A 23,450-nucleotide genomic window follows, 5' to 3' on the forward strand; every position below is an offset into this window, starting at 1 on the left:
CGCGTTAGAATCGAATGGCATGAGTAAATAATATAATATGTAAGTAAAAATGCATTGGAAAACTGATTGGCTGAAAACGGCAAAAATTATCCAATACGCGAATCTATGTATTATGTACGAGGAGATTAACACGAACTTCGCACTATAACCTTGTCGAGCCTACTACAAGTCACCATCACCACCACCGGACCGGTTCCCCTTTAATTTTATACCTAATAATATCATATTTTATTTTTGAGATTGCAGTGTACTAATTAAAACTTATTATTTACATCGATAAAATACTATTTCCTTTAAAATAATAATATTATATTTATAGTTTTATATTTATATTTAACTCTTTTGATTTCACGAAGCTAGAAATGGCTTTATTTATTTTTATGTTCCATTAAATATATTAATATATAACTTAATTATTTAATCATCAGGGACAGAAACCTGTTTTCGAATATTAGATATAAATTCTACTATTGGTCCGTGTACATAGTTGAGCCTAAATTTCATTTTTAATTGTTAAAAAAATTTATTGTTTTCCAAAAACAAAATGTATAGATAATGATAATAATGACAGTAATAATATTAAAATCTAATCGTGAAATCAATATTCCATCGACTGTAAATTAATTATTGAGTTGAGGTTACCGGGGGAAGCTCAAATAACGAATTATCTTGATAATACAACAATAAAACCAGACCTATATAATATATTCAGGAAGACTACATGTAAAATCAATGTCATCAATAATATAATAATAGCAATAATAATAATGATAATAATAATAATACAAACAAATCGCGGATAACTAATATTAGTAGGATATAAACACAGGCTCTGCCGTATCTCTAAACATCTAAAACAAAATTGCGTAGAGCTTCAATTTACATTTCGCTCCCTCCATACCAGCAGCTGTAGAAGTACAATATTATTACGTTTATTAAATACAAACGGAGTTGATGAGAGAAAGAAAAAAAAAACTAAACAATATTAATAATAATAAATAATACATTTTAATAACTACCAGCGCTGGACTTTGAAACACGGCTTGGCCACTTCCGCAGTACGTTTATACTATCGATATTTTATACATATAAAATATATGCATGTTATATGTATACATGTATAACATAATAATTTATAATTATGTATATAATAATGGTGCATTTTACAACATTAACTGTTAATTAATAAGGCACAACGACTTAAATACTATACGAATTAAATACGAATACAAATCAAACTAAACAAGATTGCGATCGTGGACTATACATTTTTTTGTTTCGTGGGCGAACTCATGCACAGCTCAGGAACCATCATCACAGTTCACCGAGGAAGAAACAGATCTCACAGTTCGACCACATTTTTGCCACCCGCAACTGTTATACGTCATAATATTGTATTGTTTATAATACGATTATGTATTGTAAAAATAGCGGTTATGCGGTATCTGCGGTGTTGATGTTGCGATTGCATATCGCAGGGCGAAAAGACGCACGACAACAACGAGTTTGTTTAATATCGTATTAATTGTCGTCTGAATATTATTTACACGCCAAGGATTTTTTTTTTTAATTTTTTTAATTTTTATTTATTATGATATATTTTTACAGCGAGAAGAAGTAAATAAATCGGGAATTTCTTTTTAACATTAATTGACTTGTCCAAAATAATGAGTAAATATACATATTTATATATATATATATATATATATAAATATATATATTTATATATATATATATATATATAAATATATAGATATATTTTTTTTAAATTTAAGCCACGAATTTTGTTGTTGCATAATAACGTGCGATAATACATAAAATACGTATTACCATCATCGTATCACAGATAGTATATTATTTAAAATAGTATCTTGTTGTAGTATCCGACGTGATTTGTATTTTACGGGAGTGCTGGTTGCTGCACACCCCGGTTTGGAAATGTCTTTGTGTTCGTTTGTCTTTTAGAATAACATTAAAAACGACAGTTCATTTATAAATATGATTATGGCACGGCGACGGCGGCTGTACCTATGCGATGGTGATAAGGCGACGTGTCCTCCTTCTCATCACCATTGGTTGTAGTTGTTGTAGTCACCGTAGTACTGCCCCGGGCCGTAGTTGTGATGGTTGGGCCTAGCTATGTGCTCGGTAGAACAGCACGAATGAAACCGGTTGTTATAACCGCCACTGGCGTACGACTGTTCCCGGTTGTTGTAGTATTGGTTGGGCGGTGGTGGCGGCGGCTGTTGCTGGTAGTGCATCCGATCGTATGACGGTCGGTAATACTCTTGTTGCTGGTGGTTCTGATACAACGACGGGGGCGGCGTCGGCTGCTGGTGATGGTGATGATACTCCTGGTGGTAACGTTGCTGTTGGGCGTGTTGGTTCCGGCTGTACGGGTCATGGTGGTACGGCGGTACTTGCAAGTGCCTTCCGCCGACGACCACGGCACCACCGGCCGCCGAACCGGACATATCGTAACCGGTGTACTGTTGGGCGGCAACCGCGGCCGCTGCCCGAGTCTGCTTGTTGCGCCTGTGCTGGCCGCCGCCACGTTGCGTCCTGCCCCGCCGGTTTTGCAGCCGTGGTGGTTCGAACGCGGCCACGGACGACCGTTCTTCCTGCTGAGCGGTCCCGGAACCGGGCACCGAAGACACTCCTGGCTGGCCGGCCGATTGGCATTCATTCATCGAAGCATCTTTCGGCGGTTCGTAATATTCGTGCTGTGAAAACCTGCCTATCTCGGTAGACCCAAAGGCCTGATGGAAGTTGGGCAATCGACCGTTGGGTTCGTGGCCCTTACACGGCAAGTCGCCAAGTTTGACATTACCGCTGCCGTCGCTGCTACCAACTACTGCAGTTGCTGCTGACGCTGCTCCTGCTCCTCCTCTACTTCCACCTCCTCCTCCTTCACTCCCACCTCCTCCAATTCCTCCACCACCGCTACCCCCGTCACCAACGTCTTGTCGATTACCGTGGTCGACTTCATCGTTTATGATGCTCGAAAGCCAGTCAATGGACTCCTCCTGAGGATTCGATAAAAAGAAATAAAAAAAAATACAACAAACAAAAACCGATATTAACAGAACGGCGGAACGGAGAAATGCAAACGGACCGATAATGACATATATTGGATGCATGGATAGGTTAAGTATATGATTGGCACGCACACGTTTTCACTTCGATTAAAACTATATAAACAAAACAGTGTGCGCGCGCCGAATCGGATGACAAGACGAGGAATATTAATATAAATTTCAAACATTACGCTTACCTTGATGATCTTGTCGTTTTCGTTCATGTTTTGATGGCCACCCAAGAAATCTGCCATGGGATCCATATTAGCTTGGGAAACCGGATGGTTGTTGCTGGCAAACGATTCCGCCGAAGATGTTGTCGCTCCTGAAACAAACGTGTAAATAGATTACGTCAGTTTCAGAAATCACTGAACGTGAACAACGGCAGAGCACGATTTTATAAGAGGACAAAAAATTCACCTGTCGACGTAGTTTGTTGATAACCATGGTTCAAGAAATTTCCGGTACTGTCACCGATATGTGTGTTGCAAGCGTTATGTGATAAACCAGCGTGCTGAAATACAAATTTAAATGTAATCATAAGTTCAATTTGACGTGTTCTCTCATTTTACATTAAAATATAACACTCCGCATACATCACGCGAATGTTTCATATTCAGTAATAAACCCGAAACGTCTCGCGGACTTCTACTCTTTTGACCCAGACTAACTCGTCATGTTGCATTATAAAGGTACACTGAGTAATTTTTTAATTATTCCAGTCCGGATAACTGCGAAAACATAATTGAAAATCTAGAGCGTACTTAAATTTTAAAAAATTTATCAACTTTTGAAACGAGTTTGTACTACGCACAAGGCTTCCGTGAGAAAATACTTGCGGGATATCGATATGGTTGGAATACAATAATTTAACAAAAATGTTCGTCTTAAATGTTATTCTATATTATAATTGGATAACATACGAATTCAGGCACTAATTAAGGTAATTAATTTGATAATGGAATAAATTACTCGAGATAATATTGTTTGAATTTTCTACAAACCACAGTGTAATATTATATTGTTTTATAAACCCTGAACGTGGTTCAAGAATAACAATAATGTTGAGCGAACCCGATTGATTATATAGGCTATTATGTAAAATCTCGTATAAAATATAGCCGTTCTTCGTTTATCGTCTGACGTTAATTTATAATAAATCAAAATGAATACAAAACGATTCTTCGCATAAGAACATAATTATTCAACATGCATTGGAAGACTAAGAACGCCTTGGATATTTCTCGAAAGGTATTACACACGCTCCGCAAAGTATGAACTATCGAATATCGCTGTAGTGTAAACACTACAAAGTGAACCGTATTTTCGCCGTCTCACGCGCAATCCCGTACTTCGGAGAACCGGTTAAAAATAATAAAAAGAGCTTACCATTTGCCCGTGATCGCCGCCAGGTGAGGGTGAACCATACCAAGATGACTCGGAAGCGGCGTAATTGAAGTAACCCGCGTCGGGCTGCGTCCCGTATCCGATGCCGCCATACGGCGTGTAGTCCGGTTGCTGTTGGTACTGCTGCAACATGGTTACCGAACCGCTGTCGCGTGCCACCGAACAAGTCGTCTCGTTGGTCGGCTGTGACCGGTGACTTGTGGTGATAGTGGTGGTCGTGCCGACGGTCCGGTTCGGCGACTTGCAGATCACCTGATGGGTCACGCCGGGGCTGGTGATGACGAACGGACCACCGCCACTCAACCGCCGCCGTTCGTCGATTCTTTGACAGTCACGGTGATCGAGAGGCGGTCGCACGTGTTCCGCACCGTTATCTTGGTGTTTCGATATCTCACCGTGATCTTGCCGCAGTTTTTCTTTACCAAAACTGTGAACTTCGTCTTTCGGCCAACCGCACACCGAATTCAAACGGTCAACGGTGACGTTCTGTACCTTCTGAAATGCGAAACAAAAAAAAAAAAAAAAATAATAATAAATAATCAATCCGTTATCGTATGAATGCGCTTATGTAAAACAATATACATAGGCTCTTGGAGAAAATCTTTAGTTAATCTTTGATCTGTACGTTTCTGAAACCGTCGTGGGCACGCACACGATGAGAAATACCTAATCGTAACGCTCGCAATTCGTTTCGATTTCGAGCGTTTATACGCACGGGCGAGTGTACATTCGTGTATACACATAGGCGCACCCACATGGGTTGCAGGGCGTGCGGTACCACCCCCAGTGATTCAGTTATAATTGATATTACATAATAATAATTAGATATAAATATTAACTAATAAATTGAAAACGCATTGAAGTGGTGCAACTATATAATTGACACGAAGACTTTAATAATTAGTTAATGCTGAAATACAAAAATCAATATAAACATTAAAAGACTGTAAGTTGTTTTTTCGAAAAAATAAGTACCAAATGTATTTCAGTGAAAATGTTCTGCGCAAGTCTAAACATACATAGGTTATACCTATATACGACGTTTGATTTAAAACTAGCTCATGGTTTTCATCGTTTCTAATATCACGAGTGTATTAAAATCGTATGTTGAATTCATGTTAAATATTTAAATAAATAAACAACGTACACAATACAACCTAAAACTTCGTACCTTTTAAAGTACAATACGTTCAACGTAATTATACGTTGTGCTCGTCATGATAGGCACTCAACATTTTTGTTTACATGAATTTCTTGTAACCCGTAACCGGTAGCATTACATTTTTTACATATATATATATATATATATATATATATATATATATAATACTATCCAAGATAAAATATTTTATTATGAATTAGATAGCATTTGTGGTAGAGAATCTAGAAAATTCATTAAGCATTTTTTTACGAGATAAATTTGTAAAAAAACTTTTGATCTATTATTTATTATTAACCACCTTACTGCTGAATGAATATACATTTTACCTAAATCTTATGAGCTTTTTCTTTTAAAAGTTATGTCCACTTAATAATATATTTATGAGATTCACTTGGTGTTCCATTAAAATGTTACTGCTGTTCGTACAACACATTTTCACTCGATTTAATTAAGTATCTGCCTAGGGATAATATTATATAATTAAACATGTAATTAATCAGTGTTTTTACCTGCTTGTTGGGTCGACGATGTTTAAATCTACTTTGATCCTAACTTAATAATTTAACTCTCATTTTATAACCAAATAGAATATTTTAAAAGCAACTTTATTAAATATTTAATTAAAAATATGATGTTACGTATCGTTGAAAATTATTTTATATTTATTTACGGTTTTATAAAAAAATATAAGAACTTAAATTGTTTAACTTCACTGGTATACGTAGTTTTATAATTCTATACATTATTTTCAAGTTATCTAATTTGTTTTAATAATTATTTATACTCACATGTATTCAGACAATAATACGGTTTATAAAAAGTATAGGTTAGACATTCGCAAAAAACACTTGATGTATGTAGTGAACATTTGATGGTAAAAATAAGAAACATCAATATTTATTTATTCGAATTAAAAACCCTTTTTAATATTATATTAATAATTCAATTTAATGATTATTGTCAATATGTATCAAAAAAAAATTAATGAAGAAAACCAATTTCTTAATCAGTTATAGGTTAAATTATCAACAATCCAAATTCTAAACCACGGCGATTCTTCTGAGTTATCAAAGTTTTGAGTTTTTAGAACGAATACATTCTTGTCGGGATGTGAAAATAATATAATATTTTTAGTGAAATAGGTTTCGGTAAGACTTCTAGAAGTGATTGGGTCTAACGTGCGCGTGAGAAGTCCTACTTGTAAAAATCAATCCGGTCAGCTAGAAAAAAAAAAAAAAAAAGAAAAGAGGGAAGAAAAGAGCAAAATTCTACTAGACTGTACTTTAACCGCAGTAAGAGTGCGATACATTTAGAAGAAAAATAAATTCATTATTCTAAGTGACGAAATACTATATTGTTTGTCAGTTGAGGTGACGATAGTAAAAAAATTATTGTCTGTAACCCCAAAAAAATCTTATATATTACATTGCCGAAGACTATATTTTATCGAAATTATGTCCACATAGAGTATCAGTATTCTAAAGATAATCTTTCTGGTGTTGCCGAGCCAGACAAATATATAGTAAAACGTCAATGATCAGAATTTGTCATTTCCAAGGATTTTTAGACAGTCGATTAACTCGAATAATTATGTATAAAATATATATTATAGTACATCAAGTACATAAAAGGTTAATACATTAATTTTTATTCAAAAATAAAGGACTTAAGTACAATCACAAATATTAATTTCCCGTATTTGAATTCGACGATTATCTTACATTTAGAATTTGATTAGAAATGTTTACCAAGTTGATTTTAACAACCATTTAATACGAAAAAAATGTTGGAATTCGCCCGCATCGACTATTTGCATCTCACGATAATCACTTTTGTTCGCATTCATTAACCGCGATAATTTTAATCGTTTTCCTGTCATTACGTTTTCCGTTCAAAGAAATAAAAAATCGAATTCACCAAGACGAATCGGACGAACGGTTTCATTGTAATCAGTACGGACACATTAACGTTCACTGGAAACGATTAAACATAATTATTTTGAAGACACGATATGGTGTACCGAACACCAGTGGCGAATACCAGGAATATTTTACCATACGGGCGGTGTACCGGTAGTAAAAATATCTGTTCACGTTCCGGAGGAGTACACGGTAGTATTATAATTTTCTGAACGCCTTCGACGAACAGAATACGTGAGGGCATATACGCCACGGGTACGTGTTTCGGAGCGGAATCGTAATACCCGCGCACGTATAGTACAGTATACGATAACGATGCGGCGGTTGGTATCTCGTACGGACAACAGTACCCGCCGACGACGTCGGAGCCGTAAGGTACGGCCACACTGCACGCGATTTGCGATACGAGCGATTAGACGAGCGATATTGTCCAGCGATTTTTACGATTTTGGTGTGGCCACTTCCGCGTTTTTATTGCTATGTCAAAGTAGGTTGTTACATATAATCACTAGTTGTTTGTCACCAGTCGTCGAGATGACTTCATACAAATCGAATCGTAAACGTAAAATACTTTTATCTGAAAATTGTGCTTCATTAGAAGCTGAAGTTGACTTATTTAAACAACGATTATGGGTGCATGAAATAAATAAACACCGAGAAACCGAAGGTGAATTTCACACTCTTTTTAATAAACTTCAAAAGCACCCGGATACATTTTTTGAATACTGTCGTATGGACGGAAACACCTCCAAATCGGTTCTTTCATGAAAATTGCTGACGCCAACTTTTCCGACTGGACGGGACATGGTGATTGAACAACGATTACAGAGCGATTAACCGCAAAGAAACAAACCATTTTGATTTTGACGCGATAGACGCGATTTATCGCAAAACGCAAATCCCACAACGCGCTCTATGTGGCCATGTCATAGCGATTCTGTAGTTTTGAAAAAATCGCTAGATAAATCGCTCGCATCGCAAATCGCGTGCAGCGTGGCCGTACCTGTAGAGAGCGAATCGCTAGAGATAAATCGCGGACGGCTGCTGCGGTGACAATAATAACTGCCTATTTATATGCGCGCGCGTTGGCCTCGCGCGAAAACGCATTTCCGGTACGCGACGTACGTGTTGCATTTACAAACGTACTGCGCGCGCGTTCCAGAGGATTTCATTTCATTTCACCGGTCCGTAGAGCGCGGAGAACACGGTTTTGAACGCATACGCGGGAACACATACGACGTTCGCACACGCGCGCGCACGGCACACATTAAGCGGTTTGCTTACCTCGTACGTGTTCCGGTGTACACGCGCGATACGTGTTCACGCGAAACACGTTGCGCACGTCGTACAACATATGCACGAAAATCATACGGTGCGCTGCGTACATACGACACCGTAGGTGTGTTGCAGTCGGGTAGGTTTTTGCGGTGTCCGCAACAGCCCGTACGGCAATACAGTTGTCATCCAACATAATCACGAGCCAAAAACTTTTCAACGGTCCACCCCGCGCTACGACATATCTCTTAGCGCAACAGTATTACACACGTTTATTGCAGAGGCGGCCAAATTTTTTTTCGGCCACGACCAACGAAAAATATACTTCACCTTTGAAGATCGACTCTCGTGGAAAATTTTTTTATGAACCACAATAAAAGATAAGAACTATACAGATAAAATGTATCGACAGTTTGTTCACAACCACCGCGATTGATTTTCGTGCACGCGGCCAAAAAATAAATTCTAACATAGATCGACTCCGAGATCGTCCGTTCGGCCGCCGCCGATTTATTGTGTACCAATAATCCCGATCTGCTGCCCGCGAACAAAAATGCACTATTCCACCGCTCGCAAATCCGTCCAATCGTACGTGTCCGCCCGCTGCTACCGCTTCAGTTACATCATTGTCGTTATCGAGCGACACCGGGCAGCGAGTCACTTGCAATTTGATATTAAAAAGCATCGCGCACTTTTCATAACTACTACTGTTACACACACATCATACGCGCGGACGAGAATTATTAACGACGACGAGAATATTCTATTGCAGTACGATATATAAGCGCGTGTAAACATGTTTTTGTCATTTTTTTTTCCTCCTCGGTCTCGTCTCTTCCGCCGCTGTTGCGTGATTTTAACACCACGTGCGCACGGTTTACAAAATAAAATAAAAAAAAATCCACTAAATTCGTCAACCACCACACGTCGCTTTAACGATTATTGTTATTGTTATTGTTATTATTATTTACGAAAAACGATGTTAAACCCATTGCCGTATACACAACAACGCGACGCGTGTTTGCGAATTCGAAATTACTGTTTTTCGTCGTGAATAAAAATCACTACTACGTTCCCAACCCTCTCACGTAACAGACCAACCAAAAAAACAACATACACATTCCTAGAACTATAATAATAACAATAATATTATGCCAAAAATGTTCAACAAATATAGGATATCCGATAACATAATATTGCATGGGGAAACCATCGATAGCTTATTAGCCACCTACCGCATGAAAAACAGCTACTTTAAATCGTTGTATAATTTTAATAAATGATTACGCACCGAATACACATTTGGGTAGGTAACCGAATATTATCTAATATAAGGGTTTGGTAGGCGAGTTGTGTATGTGTAAAACGCACTAATCTATATAATTATTCTTTTAAAGGCCGCCAAAGCTTTCGTTTTCAAGCATTAAATAATAACATAATGTACATATAGGAAGTGTGCATCGCTTTACGATTACGTATTTATAAATACGAAGTTATTATATGGTGCGAAGGAAAAGGGCGTCTACCGATCGTTATACTGTTAATAAATCTAACCGCGATCCTCCTCTGTCTAACATAATAAATATAACATATTTCACATTTATATACACACAACTCTGACCGCACGTTCCGTGTAAACAATGGCATCAAAACGCGTAGTATAATGTTTATACGATGATATATTACTGTAATACGTATATTATTAATAATACGCGTGCGCGGGGTTTTCTTTTCCTCTTCTCCACGTCCGGATTCACACATCGGTCACAAATCACAAATTAAAATCGTACATAATATAGTATACACACACACACACACACACACACACACACACACACACACACACATATATATATATATATATATATATACATCGTTAATGAGGATCTATGAAAAATGAATTCACCGGTGTATACGTACGCCACTTCAGGGCCTAAAACTGTGTCCACCACGAAATTTGAAAGTGTGTAACAAAATCTTATTCGTTGTAGGAACAAAAACAGTTACTCGCACGAGCAGTGGCGTATACAAGGGGGGTGTTTGGTAGATATGACACCCCCCTTGAGTTGTATCATATATTTCATTATTATAGGAATATAGGTAAATCGGTAATACAATATGAAATATAAAATAATGTACAATACTAATTACATATATACAGGTTAACATTATCGCGATTGCGACAATACGTGACGAAAATAATTCGTTTACGTTTTCGTGCAACACAAAACGTTTAATAATAGGTATTATAGCATCGAATACTGATATTCGAACAGTCAAATATTCGAATAATTTATGGTAAAGCTATCCGAATTCGAATATACATTACATCTCTATTACATACATTATGTATACATATTAATTAATTAAAATAAAAGTTTTAGTTCGTACGTATTATATATAATATTTAATAATTATAATTAACACCCCTCTTCAGAAAATCCTAGCTACGCCACTACGCACGAGCAAATATTGCAGAATCTGTTAACACTAAACACAAGAGGAATTACATAATTTCTACGATACATTTGTATCCAATATCGAAAGCTCACCTTCAACCGTGGATTTCATCGTGGCCTACAACAAACATTTGTTTATTTAAAAGCTCGGCGTGGTGAAGTACACAAAACTGCAAATTGTAGGCCACCCACCTACGCACGCGTCGACCGAACTCGCTAAATACAATATACGCACGTCCACCCGCGTGCCGTGCACCTCTATAATACGCGTACACGTGTGTGCTGCAGCAAGCAGACAGACGTACACATGTGCGCTGATAAAATGGTGAATTATATTTGTGCGGGTGCGATGCATCGGAGGCGCGCGTGTAGGCAGGAAAGACGCGATCACGTTAACAAATATATTATAATAATTAAAACAATAATAATAATAATAACAACAATAATATACGCGTAGTAAAATTTGTAATATTATTACGTTTATAAACGTGCGTGCACGGAAACGGGCGCTTGTAAATTGCGCTCACATTAAGTAGGTAGTAAAAATACTATAGTAAATTGCGCCCATAGTATCTGCTAGCTATCCAAGTAACCTCATATTTATAATTTTATGGACAAAATATTAGAGTTACAATCTGAAATTTATATAAACATTAATAGTATCAATACCTTTAATACCTAATAACTAAATACCTAACCTTGTAGGTTCATACATTTCATTCGTTCCTACATTTCATAACATCAAATCAAAAAAAGAAAAAAAATTTCAAAGAATGGAAAAAAATTATTCAACAATACAATGAAAACACTATTACGAGGGCTGAATATGTGAAGATGATGTCTCATTACTATGCAGATAACTTATAACTGTATTTTTTATTATTAACAGTTTTGACCTAACAAAAAATATTTAAAAAACTATAATTAATACCATAATATTTAAAAAAAATATATTAATTTTCTTAATTTTATTAATTAATTTATTCATTTCAAGTAAACCAAAAAAAAAAACACATTTTTTGAGGACAGTGATAGTCACCTCCTAGTGGTGTTCTCTTGGTGACGCTATATGACTATCGTAAAAATAATATTTCTATTGGTCGCAATTTACTATACAGAAATTTTTACCTGAAAAATACCGGGCGCAATTTACTACACAAAAATGTATACATGAAAAATACCGGGTGCAATTTACGTTTTCCTACGGAAACATAGGGGCGACGGCGACCGGAAACATACGAGTAGGTACGTACCGCGTGTACTTTATCGATTCGCTGCAGGTGCAAGGGGGTGTAACGATTATTAGTTACTAGACGACGACGACGACCCGGGGTTATCGCGGAGAGTGCAAACGATAAGCGTTATTGCACGTGGCTGCGCGATACGGTACGGCTTGCACACAAACCGACGATGTGTTCAACGCATTTTCTGTACCACAATCGTAAAGCTGCTGCTGATTGTAACGTAATAACGTACGTGTCACGCACTGCGGCTAAACACTGGCGAAGAATATAACATCGGTTTCGCGTCGCGGTCGTTGTACAACACATCGCATACGTAATACGCGCGTTGTAGTGGTATTTTATGGCGGACGACGACGACGACGGTTTTCAGATATCCCCGTAGTAGTAGTACACACTACTACTATACGGTTACGACGTACACTATAGTTATACGTTTTTGTGGATGTATCGCAACTTATACGCGTTCCGCAATCTCCGAAACGCTTTGTTCTTCTCTCGTTATACATTATATTATTTTTCTCCAGAACCAAATCTCACGCGAACCCGGCTATCGGATTTCAAAACGCAATATTTAGGTTAGCAAAACACTGCGTACTGCACGCACGTTACGATCATTAACAAGTGACCAATGTTTTATAAATGCTTTCGAGAACATGTCGCTGACCGCATTTGCTTAAACATCCAAGAGAAGTTGTTACCTACAATAGTGTATACTACTATTAATGCGAGATTGTACGATTCAACAAAGGTCTAATGAACATTTTTTGAGACGGTTTTTTCATCTTTGCCGTAAATGAAAAATTACGACAAAAGTACGATTTATAAATAAAATTTGTAATTTGTACGTCAAACATTATTATAGCAATCACGTGTACATACGAGTACACTTAAGCTAACATTACTAATGCATTTTCAAAATTTTGATGAGAAAACCATTAAACGAGATTCAGTTTTAAATTTCCAAACAATTCATATTTTATATAGAACCGATTTGCAATCTATATTATTTAATTATTTATAACAAAATCAAAAATAATACGAACAAAAAAACATTATAACACTATGAAATACTAAATTTATGGGTCCAGCAGTAAAATGATACGTCAAACATTTGAATATAATTGATTATTAAACGATTACAATATTTTGTTACAAAATATGACATTGCCATACATATTAAATATCCAAAATGAATTGCACACGAAAATAGTAATTAATTTTAATACAAAAATGTTAGAACCGATTCAGCTAAGTAGATAATTCATGAGCATCAACAGAACACTTCGTAGAATTTGATTGGTATTCTATATAAATAATGTAAACCTATTGAAAAAATACATAAATGTATATTAAATATTAAGAGTGATTTATATATATTTATATATTTTTATATAATTCATGTTAGAAACTAACTATATTCCATCAATTTAACGAGTACAATTAAAAAAGTGCGAATATAATTTAAAAATCTAATTGGGTTAATCAAATATTTAAGATAATTATTCTTTTTATTTAATTTTATAGTTCAATTATACAATAATAATACCTTTTTTATTTGAAACGCTATTAAAAAGATAATATTTTATAATGTAAATTTATAATAAGTACAAATTAAAAGAATTTTTGAAATAAATATGACATTTAACAACACAGCAGAATTGTTCAAAGTTTAAGTATTATCATTATTTCAATAACGAAAAAAAAACCCATTGGACATTAAATATAAACGATGTATTAAATACACAAAAAATAATAAGCTAAATTAGTGTCATTTTTAAGTCGAATATGGTGTGATTATCTGAACTACGTTTTTTTATTTTAGATTATTGAACATATGGTTTGATTACACAACGAACGGAAGAGAGGTCTAATCATGAGGTTTTTATTCGTAATTCATATTATAATCAATATACAGTATTACGCATTAGACTATAGATTAGACTATAATAATAATAATAATAATAATCGATAGCAGAAAATGTGAAAAAAAAATATATAAAACAAAACAATATACGTACATACGCTGTACGGACTTACGGTTTAGTAGTTATCTGCAAAAGAAAATGAAATAGCATTGCGAAACATAAAGAAAAAGCTACATACACACACATTTATACATGTATACATTTTGTAATACATGTAAGATACCCATCACGCATGCAAGTACTATAACAAAATATTAGCCTATCGTTAATATTCTCGTTGGAATATTTGCCACGTTCGACCTCAATCGATTGCAAAACCCTTTTTTCATTTTTCGGCCATCAGGCGACTTCGTCATCGTTTGTGCTGATATAAAAACACGCACGACCTCCCCTCTTCCTACTTATTTTTGCACTAATATGCAAACTACATAATAACACCTATGTTATGGCTGTGCGCACATGTTATAATACACACACGAGTACTCAAATATACTCGTCAGCAATTCGTACCTCGTACGTACAAGTAAATAACAATAAATACCGTTTCTCGATCAGCGAGCGCAGCGCAGGGTAAACATACAATAAGCTACATTTTATTTATAAACAAATAATACTCTATATTGAACTTATAACCAAATTTTATACACACATAAATATGTATAATAAATTTTAACTTAAATTAATATTAAATTTATCACCATCATCATAATTTATAAATCTTGATTATTATAATCAAATCTTGTCTGACAGAGTCCAATGAGTTAAAGCATCTTTCATTTTTAAGATTTCTTCAGAAGTTCTACGTGGAGGACATTTATCCCCGATTTTGTTTTCATTATATGTAAATGACATAATTAGAGTTTTCAAAAATTGTGAGTTATGTTTGCCTACGATTTAAAATGTTTTCGTATAATTTAATACTGTTGGATTGCAATTTAATGTTAAAAAATGTCATTCTATGTCATTTATAGAGCATCACTCCACTATTAATTATTCTTCTTCAATTAACGGTTCGTGTGTAACTTTTGTGAATAGAAAACAATATTTGGGTGTTACTTTTAACACTGATTCTAATTTTCATTCACGTACTGAAATTAAATTTTGCAAAGTTTTAAAAATGCTTGAGTTCATAATATGTACATCGAAGGAGTTCAATATTGAAAACTATCTATTGCTTAGTGGTAGTATTGAAATATGCGTCTGTTCTAAGGGATCCTTTTACGATAACCGACAAAAGTTAATTACAACGTATTAAAAAAACGATTTTTATCCTCCGCAGATTTCATATTAAAAATGAATCATCCTCCCAGTGACTATTTCTTAGTCATGCAGCAATGTTGTCTCATCTTATTGGTAGACCATTTATTAAAACTGATGAAATTAAGTGTTACTACCAATATTACATACTTATCATTATACTTATATTATTATCTTTTATAAAATTATGTGTGTAATTTTTATTAATTATGTAAATTGTAATGTTTTAAATTATTATACAAGGCTCCACCCATAAAGATAAATAAATAAATCATTGGAGGGAGGAGACCGTATCGAATATATTTCAACGTACAAACACATAATATCATGCATTCTTAAAAAAGAGAAAAATAAATGTTGTAGTTAAAATACAGAGATGCTCAGGGGCTTTGAATCAGTCAAAGATCAAATAAATCATCAACCGTTCTACGAGTTTCGACAGTTGCGTGTACAATAAATATTTTACTTACATACAACAATCTTCAATTAATTTTTTATGTGTATTTGAAAAGCAAAATGTTAGATTTTATGATGATTTTAAGCATTGCAAATATGTTTAAAGTTTTAAACTACTTAAATGACGGAACGAATTTGACAGTTTTCCTGATTCCACCGCTGTTCATGATTACACCTTAAACTCTGCTTTAAACAATAATATATATATATATATATATTACGGGTAGAGTACGAAAATCGGGTAATGTACACATCACCCGGGTAATATGAACACTACTTATGTCTATTGGATAAAGTAAACATATTTGTAAAACGTTTATTTTGTAGATATATTAACCGGGTAATTTGTACACTATCTACCTTTGAGTGGACAACATTTTTTCATAAAATAAAGTATGACAAAATATTAAATGTAATATTAATAAATACGATAAATACGATAAATAAATAAATTATACATTATGATAATCGTACGCATTGATATTGTATAATAATTTTAAACTTCAGTACAGTGCTATCGGTTTTTGAGTTCACTTATTTGGTTTTTTAATGTTTGATCATATAGTTTTTTTTTTTTTAAAAAAACTTGTCTTCTCAAAAAGAGAAATTTTATGAGAGTTTTAATAAATTAATTAATGAAAAGAAATTCGGTAAATTTAACGGAATCAAAATATTATGATATAAATATAAACATAGATATAAATATATATCTGAAATAAGAAACGTGATAAAAAACAAATAAATCATGATGAACCATTAATAAATAAAAAGTATCGGCTACAAAAAAAATTTTGTGTGAAATAGGGTGGTCAAAGTTTTAAAAAATGTTTGTGTAAAAATAATTGTTTTAACAAATAAATGTACGAGTAAATGTAAATCTGGGGAGATATTTTGCAACTCAAAATGCCACCCGAATCTGAACTATTCCAATAAAAAACTATATTTAATTTTTTAAATTTTTTTCATAAATAAAATAATAACTTAATTAATCATTTTTTTTTTTTTTTGAATTAATGTGATTTGGTTTTTTTTTCTCCTTCATACCTCATCCATAGCATACTGGATCGTTATACTATTCATATGAAAAAGTGTACTTTACCCGAGTATTGTGTAAACTACCCATTTTCGAACTTTACCCGTAACACATCTAAATATATATATATATATATATAATATTATTATCTATGTATATGATTTAGAGAAACTTCACACCAAAAGTCACCAATAGAACCAAATAAACGTAAGATGATAAAAGTTTCAAGTTATTTCATAGAAAACTACCCCTAAATATAGAATCGTCGGATATGACCCAGCGCTGTTGCGGAAACTATATACAAGAAAATAAAATATATTAAGTTGGTACATATATAAATGTTAAGAAAGTTTTCTCTTTCGCACTTGCTGAAACCCCACGGCCTCTGGCCGTTTGTACGTAGACGACGCGTTCTCTCCCTTGACGAACAAGATTACCTCCAGTGTAAAACGGCGATCCGCTGCTACACGTGACTCAACACGTGGTTCACCGTGTCGTATTGGATTGTTCAGATGGCGCTCCATACGCGAGCGCGCGCGCGCGCTATACGAGTACAACATAACAGTGCGTCGCCTTCGCCTTCACGCGTTTCCCGCGCTTATTATTATACACAGAGCACTCGCTGCCCGCGCGCCCCGCGTTTATACCTCCCCGTTTCGCCGAGGGAGTTGCCCGTTTCCTTTTTTTCTCAGTTTTTATGGATTTTCATCGGACGACGACTGCCACCGCCTCAACCGTTTCCATGAGTGAGGCCATCACCGTCCCCACCGACACATCTACCACCATCATCACACACACGCACGCACACATTCTAACACAGAGGCCTCTAAAAACATCAATTTTATCCACAGAGGTTCATGTTCTCTTCAACCCAGAACACTCTGGCGAGCTTTCGTTAACTTTGAAACAAGAAACCCGTGTACATAAAATTCGTCCCAATGGAAATGGGACGCTAGTTATCATTAGTCATCATAATTATTATTAACAGCGGTTTATATATATTAGATGAAACTATGATTAATTCGAAATCGCGTGAAAAATGATGTTCTGTTTTGATTTCGCGCTTGAGGTTCCAATTATCCCATATTAATGTTAATAAGTGATAGATATTTTTGAGTATTATAAATAATATTGGTTTTCCGAGTTTTATTCTAAAAAATATTTCGAATACCACGATATAATGAGTCCTATACAGTACGTAAATGTACGTTCAAATTGTATTTCAAATTACGCGTGTGTAATTTATGTGATGTTCTCGAAGGCATAATTCATTTCGAGAAAAATAAGCTTAAAAAGATCGTGAATAATAACGCTATGTGATGATTATTTTCGTATTTTTGAAAAGAATGAAAGAGTAAACATAAACTACATACTCAAAGAAATATATTTTTCGTTGATCACTCTGTTACAAGACGTCGCCAAACAGGCACATGCGTAATAAATAAGACTGCGATAAACAAATCGACGGCTAACTAACCAGACGCGAGCCAGAAGTTTCTTAACCCTATCGTTTTCTGGGCAAATCGCCTACACCGCTGACGCCGCCACGGTTACTGCCGCTACCTCTACTGCCGAATCGATACGGACGCTCGGCGGCAACCGGCTGACGACGGTTTCTGTAATCGAAAAAACTGTTCGTCGGTTGACGTCGTGAAATCGAAAATTTCCAAGCTGTGCCCTGCGGAAGTCATATCTTTGTGTGTGTATGTATGAATTGTATACCACACCCTATAAAGGTGGTTTCGATGGTCGAACAAGTAGTAGTCGATAAGTGGGGAAAATATTATTGACGAATACTTAGCTCAGAAATCCTAAAAAACGATTATATCATATTGTGTATTATGATGTAGAAATCCCATAAGTTTGGTAGTTCATAATAATGTTCAGTTACTGCGTATAAAACACAAAGTTACTTTCTTTTTAAGGAAAATAGAATATTATAGTTTGCCATGAGAATTAAATTTAATTATTTTATAATTTTATGTTCCAGATTTTAAACTTTCATAGTTTGTGTATACCTATTTTAAGTACGCGTCATCGATATACTAAATGTGGTATATGTAATTCGATATATTATTTATTTCTGACAATTAATGGCCGTTATCAATGTTAATATTACTTTACAATTAAATCGGCTATCAAGAAAAATTGTATACGCGGAATTAGTAGCTTCTCACATTGTAGTTTGACACTTAAAATTATAGTTGACACTAATTATTATTTTTATAGTCACATCAACAATATTTGGAATTTTATCATTAAATCTCGATTTTGATATTTTAATAGCGCAATACGTCTGTATTTTATTTAAATTCAATCAAATTGATTTCTATAACACAAAACACGAAAATTACTTTTTTAATGTAATGCTTGAATGTAACGACTTGGAAAATTAATGTTCTAAACCCGGTTCTAAACGTTTTCTTTCTTATAAAGGCTTATCATGTGAATTATACATATATAACATGAACAATATTTTGAATTACAACTGATAAGTAAATATTGCGATTTGGTTAAACTGAGTATGTTATTAAACATAATTAAAGAAGTAAGAATTCTGAGATGATATTGTACCATTCATTCAATAAACTAGTTGTAAATAAATTAACACGATAACGCGTTTTTTTCCGTGATGGATAAATTATTTGAAATACGATACTTAAAGCAACTTTAAATTAAATAATTACATAATATTTCTACATTTTTATTATAGTTAAATATGACCTATTTAAATATATTAAATCAATTATAACTCTATTTTTTAATATATTATACACACATACCTATTTACAATTATGTTTAATTTACTATTTTAAACTTAAATTGGAAACCCAGGACTCATTGTTTTTGCAGTGTTAAGTTCAAAAAATTATATATTTAAGTTATATATTTAAGCTAGTCTACTCAAAAACTACGTATAATAAATATATTAAACTATGCGTGGTGTGTCAATATACTTTTCTGGTATTCAATAGAGGATAACAAAATATAAAGAAATACAAGTCATTAACCGCTACATGAACTTGTATTCGACAAATGAATTAATATAATACAAATGTACATGTAATTATTCATTGACCAACACATGTAATAGCCTGCACATAGCACATTAAAACCAATTGATATTTTTTTTAAAAAAATTTGAATTATGATTTGCATAATGTGCTGATACGAATAAACTTTAAATAAAATTGTTCAGGTAATATGGAACTGAATTTAATACAATTCTTTTTCAATATATTTTTCTAATATACATTAATATGACAAAACAATTAATATTTATCACATGTAAATAAAATATATACGAAGTTAAGTAAATTTGAATGTGTATGGCCTATAGTGCACCGATATTTTTAATGTCACTGATAAATGATAATCAATATATGAATTAACTAAACATAACGTCACACGTTAAAAAAAATAAACAGTAAAAATCGACTCCCCTTGAGTTATGATAAGTTATTGATAAATACGTCAAAAGTCTTATCTACTCTTTATTTATCAAAATTTACTCTCAGTTTTTCATCTAAAAAAATATAAAAATAAAAGCTTTACGTATCAATAATTAAGCTATTCACATATACGATATAAATATTTTTACTAAATTGTGTAAGTTTGAAAAGCTTTGATGGAATTAACCTTCGTGTTCACTGATCAATAATACAATGTTAACAATGTATGGACAGTTATTTCATTTTGAAAATATTAAAATAATTACATGAAACTTTAATAAAAATTGTAAATAATTGTATTCAATATTTTACGGGAAATATAGAATGTTTAACATCATAGAACAAAATAAAACAAAAACGGTATTAATGAAACGATTTGTATTTAAGTTCAAAAGTCCCCAAATCACTTAATTCATGTTATGTTATGTTATGTTGTCTTGTTCTCTGGTTCAGTTATCATGATAACTTATTGTGCAAACCGTATGTGTATAGGTAGCCTTTTCTTCGAATAAAAAAAAAAAAAAAATTTAAAACTAAATATTATTCTGTAAAATAGACGAACATATACGGTCAATTGTACGGTAAAAAAGTAATAAGTTCACAGATATACCAAACATGTCAGTACACACTTATCACACGTATTGTAAACAAGTCTTATTTAAATTGTGACAAAATCCATGTACCATACATAAATGCGAAGTCGGTAAAATCGACTTGAAATCTACTACTTGGCATAAGTATATATACTCGGTACACTGCTGCACACTTTGCCTACTACCTAAAAACTGTCTCATTGTCGTCCGCCTCCCATACCTCTCTCTGCCAAAAACATATTTGTCCTACCATAGCACGAAGGCACATATCGATAACAACAGCGACACAGTGTTACGTAGAGTCGTCTGCTGATTGAGCGTTCGTTGTACGTGTGTGCGTGTGCGTGCGTGTACGTGTGCGCGCGCTTATACGTGTGTACGCGTACGCGTACGTGTACGTGTGCGTGCGTGTGCGTGTGTATTCCACAGGTGGTAAAAATCAATTATTCGTGGTAGCGCGCACGCGCCCGTCGTCCGTCGCGCTAGTGGAAATAACACCACATGACTAGCAGTAGCTGTAGCGTTACCATATAATACTACTGCAATGTACGTGCGCGGACGAGAGAGAAGGTATTATTATTTGGAGAGAGAAAGACAAGAAAAAAAAAAAGAGAGAATGATACTATAGACGGAACGAAAAAGATATAAAACAATAACACGTCGTTGTTAGATATAATATTGTGTGCACACACACGGACGTATAGTAATACTCCCATAGCGATACCGTACAACGTTCGTATACACATGTGCGTATACGCGAACAGGCGAACACTGTACACCGAACTTGGACGGCAAATTTGTTTACTATAAAAATATAGTGCACTGCGGTTAGGTGTAACCGTGATCGTGTTTGCGTATTGGCACGGTCGGTGGACGTTGGGCGATGAACGTGCGTATTGAAAACGACTGATTGGCTACACGTGCACTCACGCACGGTATACACACGTACAGTGTACGGGATGAGGCGTTTTCCAGAAGCGATCCAAACACATTTTTTCATTGTTAGATGAAAAAAATAAAAATAAAAATACCCAACAAAGTGTCAACAAAGGTCTTCCGGACGACTGAGGGCAGTAAAATAATAGTAATAATAATAATAATAATAATAATAGTGAAAGATAACGTACACACAATAATATCGTTGGATAGATTCCGACGAGAACCAGCCGATCAAAGATGGCCGTGATGTTACGCGCGCATGTTATACACGTATTGTGTAGTACGAGTAGCACATCGACGCGCCGTTGTCGTTTTCGTCACCGGGAAACGCGGTAGACGCGGTAGTTAAGCGAGGGGGAACACGCGATATCAGTACACGCGCTGTATGTATAGTGTACGGCTCACGCCGGGAGCGTATAAACACTAAGCAGCGGTAGCAGTAGCGTTCGTGTTGCGTAATCCGTCACATCTACGAGAAATCGCCAAGAGACTTACTGTGCACACGAAAACCGTACCATATACATGTACTAACAAGGGTCCTCCAAAATCGATAACATGCCCAAGAGACGCGCATTGACCGAACATTCGTGTTTGTGTACACACACATATAGTAAAAAACACACATTTCTATATAATGATGTGCGCAGCGGGATTTCGCGTGTTTGATATGACCGGGATAATATCAGCGCAGTGGCGGCATGCAGCACTATACCAAGCATCTTGTGTGTGTGTGTGTGTGTGTGTGTGTGTGTGTATATACGCAAAAGAAGTCATCACCCGCCCATGTATAGAATAAAGGCGACGAAAAAAAAAAAAAAAAAACACTAATAGGATTTTCGAAACAACGTGAGGGCGGAAGTGTAGTTTTATGTTTTGAAAGGATAAAAGCTGTCACGAGTAAATCCTAAAAACGTAGAAAATATCTTTCTTCGGTTAAGAATTGATTCCAACGCGAGAAAAAAAAAAGAAACATAAAAATGTATTTAAAGTATTTTGAATTATTAAAAAAACAATTTTACGAAGTTGTTAATAGTTTCCCGTTCGTCGACATATATATTCATTCCATAAATCGTTTGTAAAAATGTAAATATTCAATAAAATATCGAATAAAGAAGAAAATAAAATTGACCGATCGGTTAAGTACATTTCTAGTTGAAAAATATTTGAACACTCTGAATGCAAATACATTTAAAATAAACAAGAGAGCAACATTCGATAAGAATTATTTAGCTTTACATTTCACTTTTTACAT

At 34.5% G+C, this 23,450-nt stretch overlaps 1 protein-coding gene across 1 annotated transcript in view; it reads right to left on the reverse strand.

Moving 5' to 3' along the window:
• Positions 1 to 724: 724 nt before the first annotated feature.
• The window catches only part of LOC112685998 (serine, glycine, tyrosine and glutamine-rich protein-like), a 34,023-nt gene continuing 11,297 nt past the window's right edge, over positions 725 to 23,450 (reverse strand). Inside the window, exons 2-5 of the mRNA XM_025558089.1 lie at positions 4,467 to 4,979; positions 3,498 to 3,591; positions 3,275 to 3,402; positions 725 to 3,026 (exon numbers count right to left, since the gene is read on the reverse strand). Of these exons, the coding sequence (XP_025413874.1) occupies positions 2,067 to 3,026; positions 3,275 to 3,402; positions 3,498 to 3,591; positions 4,467 to 4,616 (1,332 nt within the window). The 5' untranslated portion in view covers positions 4,617 to 4,979 and the 3' untranslated portion in view covers positions 725 to 2,066. The remainder of the gene's footprint in view (positions 3,027 to 3,274; positions 3,403 to 3,497; positions 3,592 to 4,466; positions 4,980 to 23,450) is intronic.

Source organism: Sipha flava, unplaced genomic scaffold, assembly GCF_003268045.1.
Source record: "Sipha flava isolate LNK unplaced genomic scaffold, YSA_version1 2_pilon_pilon, whole genome shotgun sequence".
Lineage (NCBI taxonomy): Eukaryota > Metazoa > Arthropoda > Insecta > Hemiptera > Aphididae > Sipha > Sipha flava.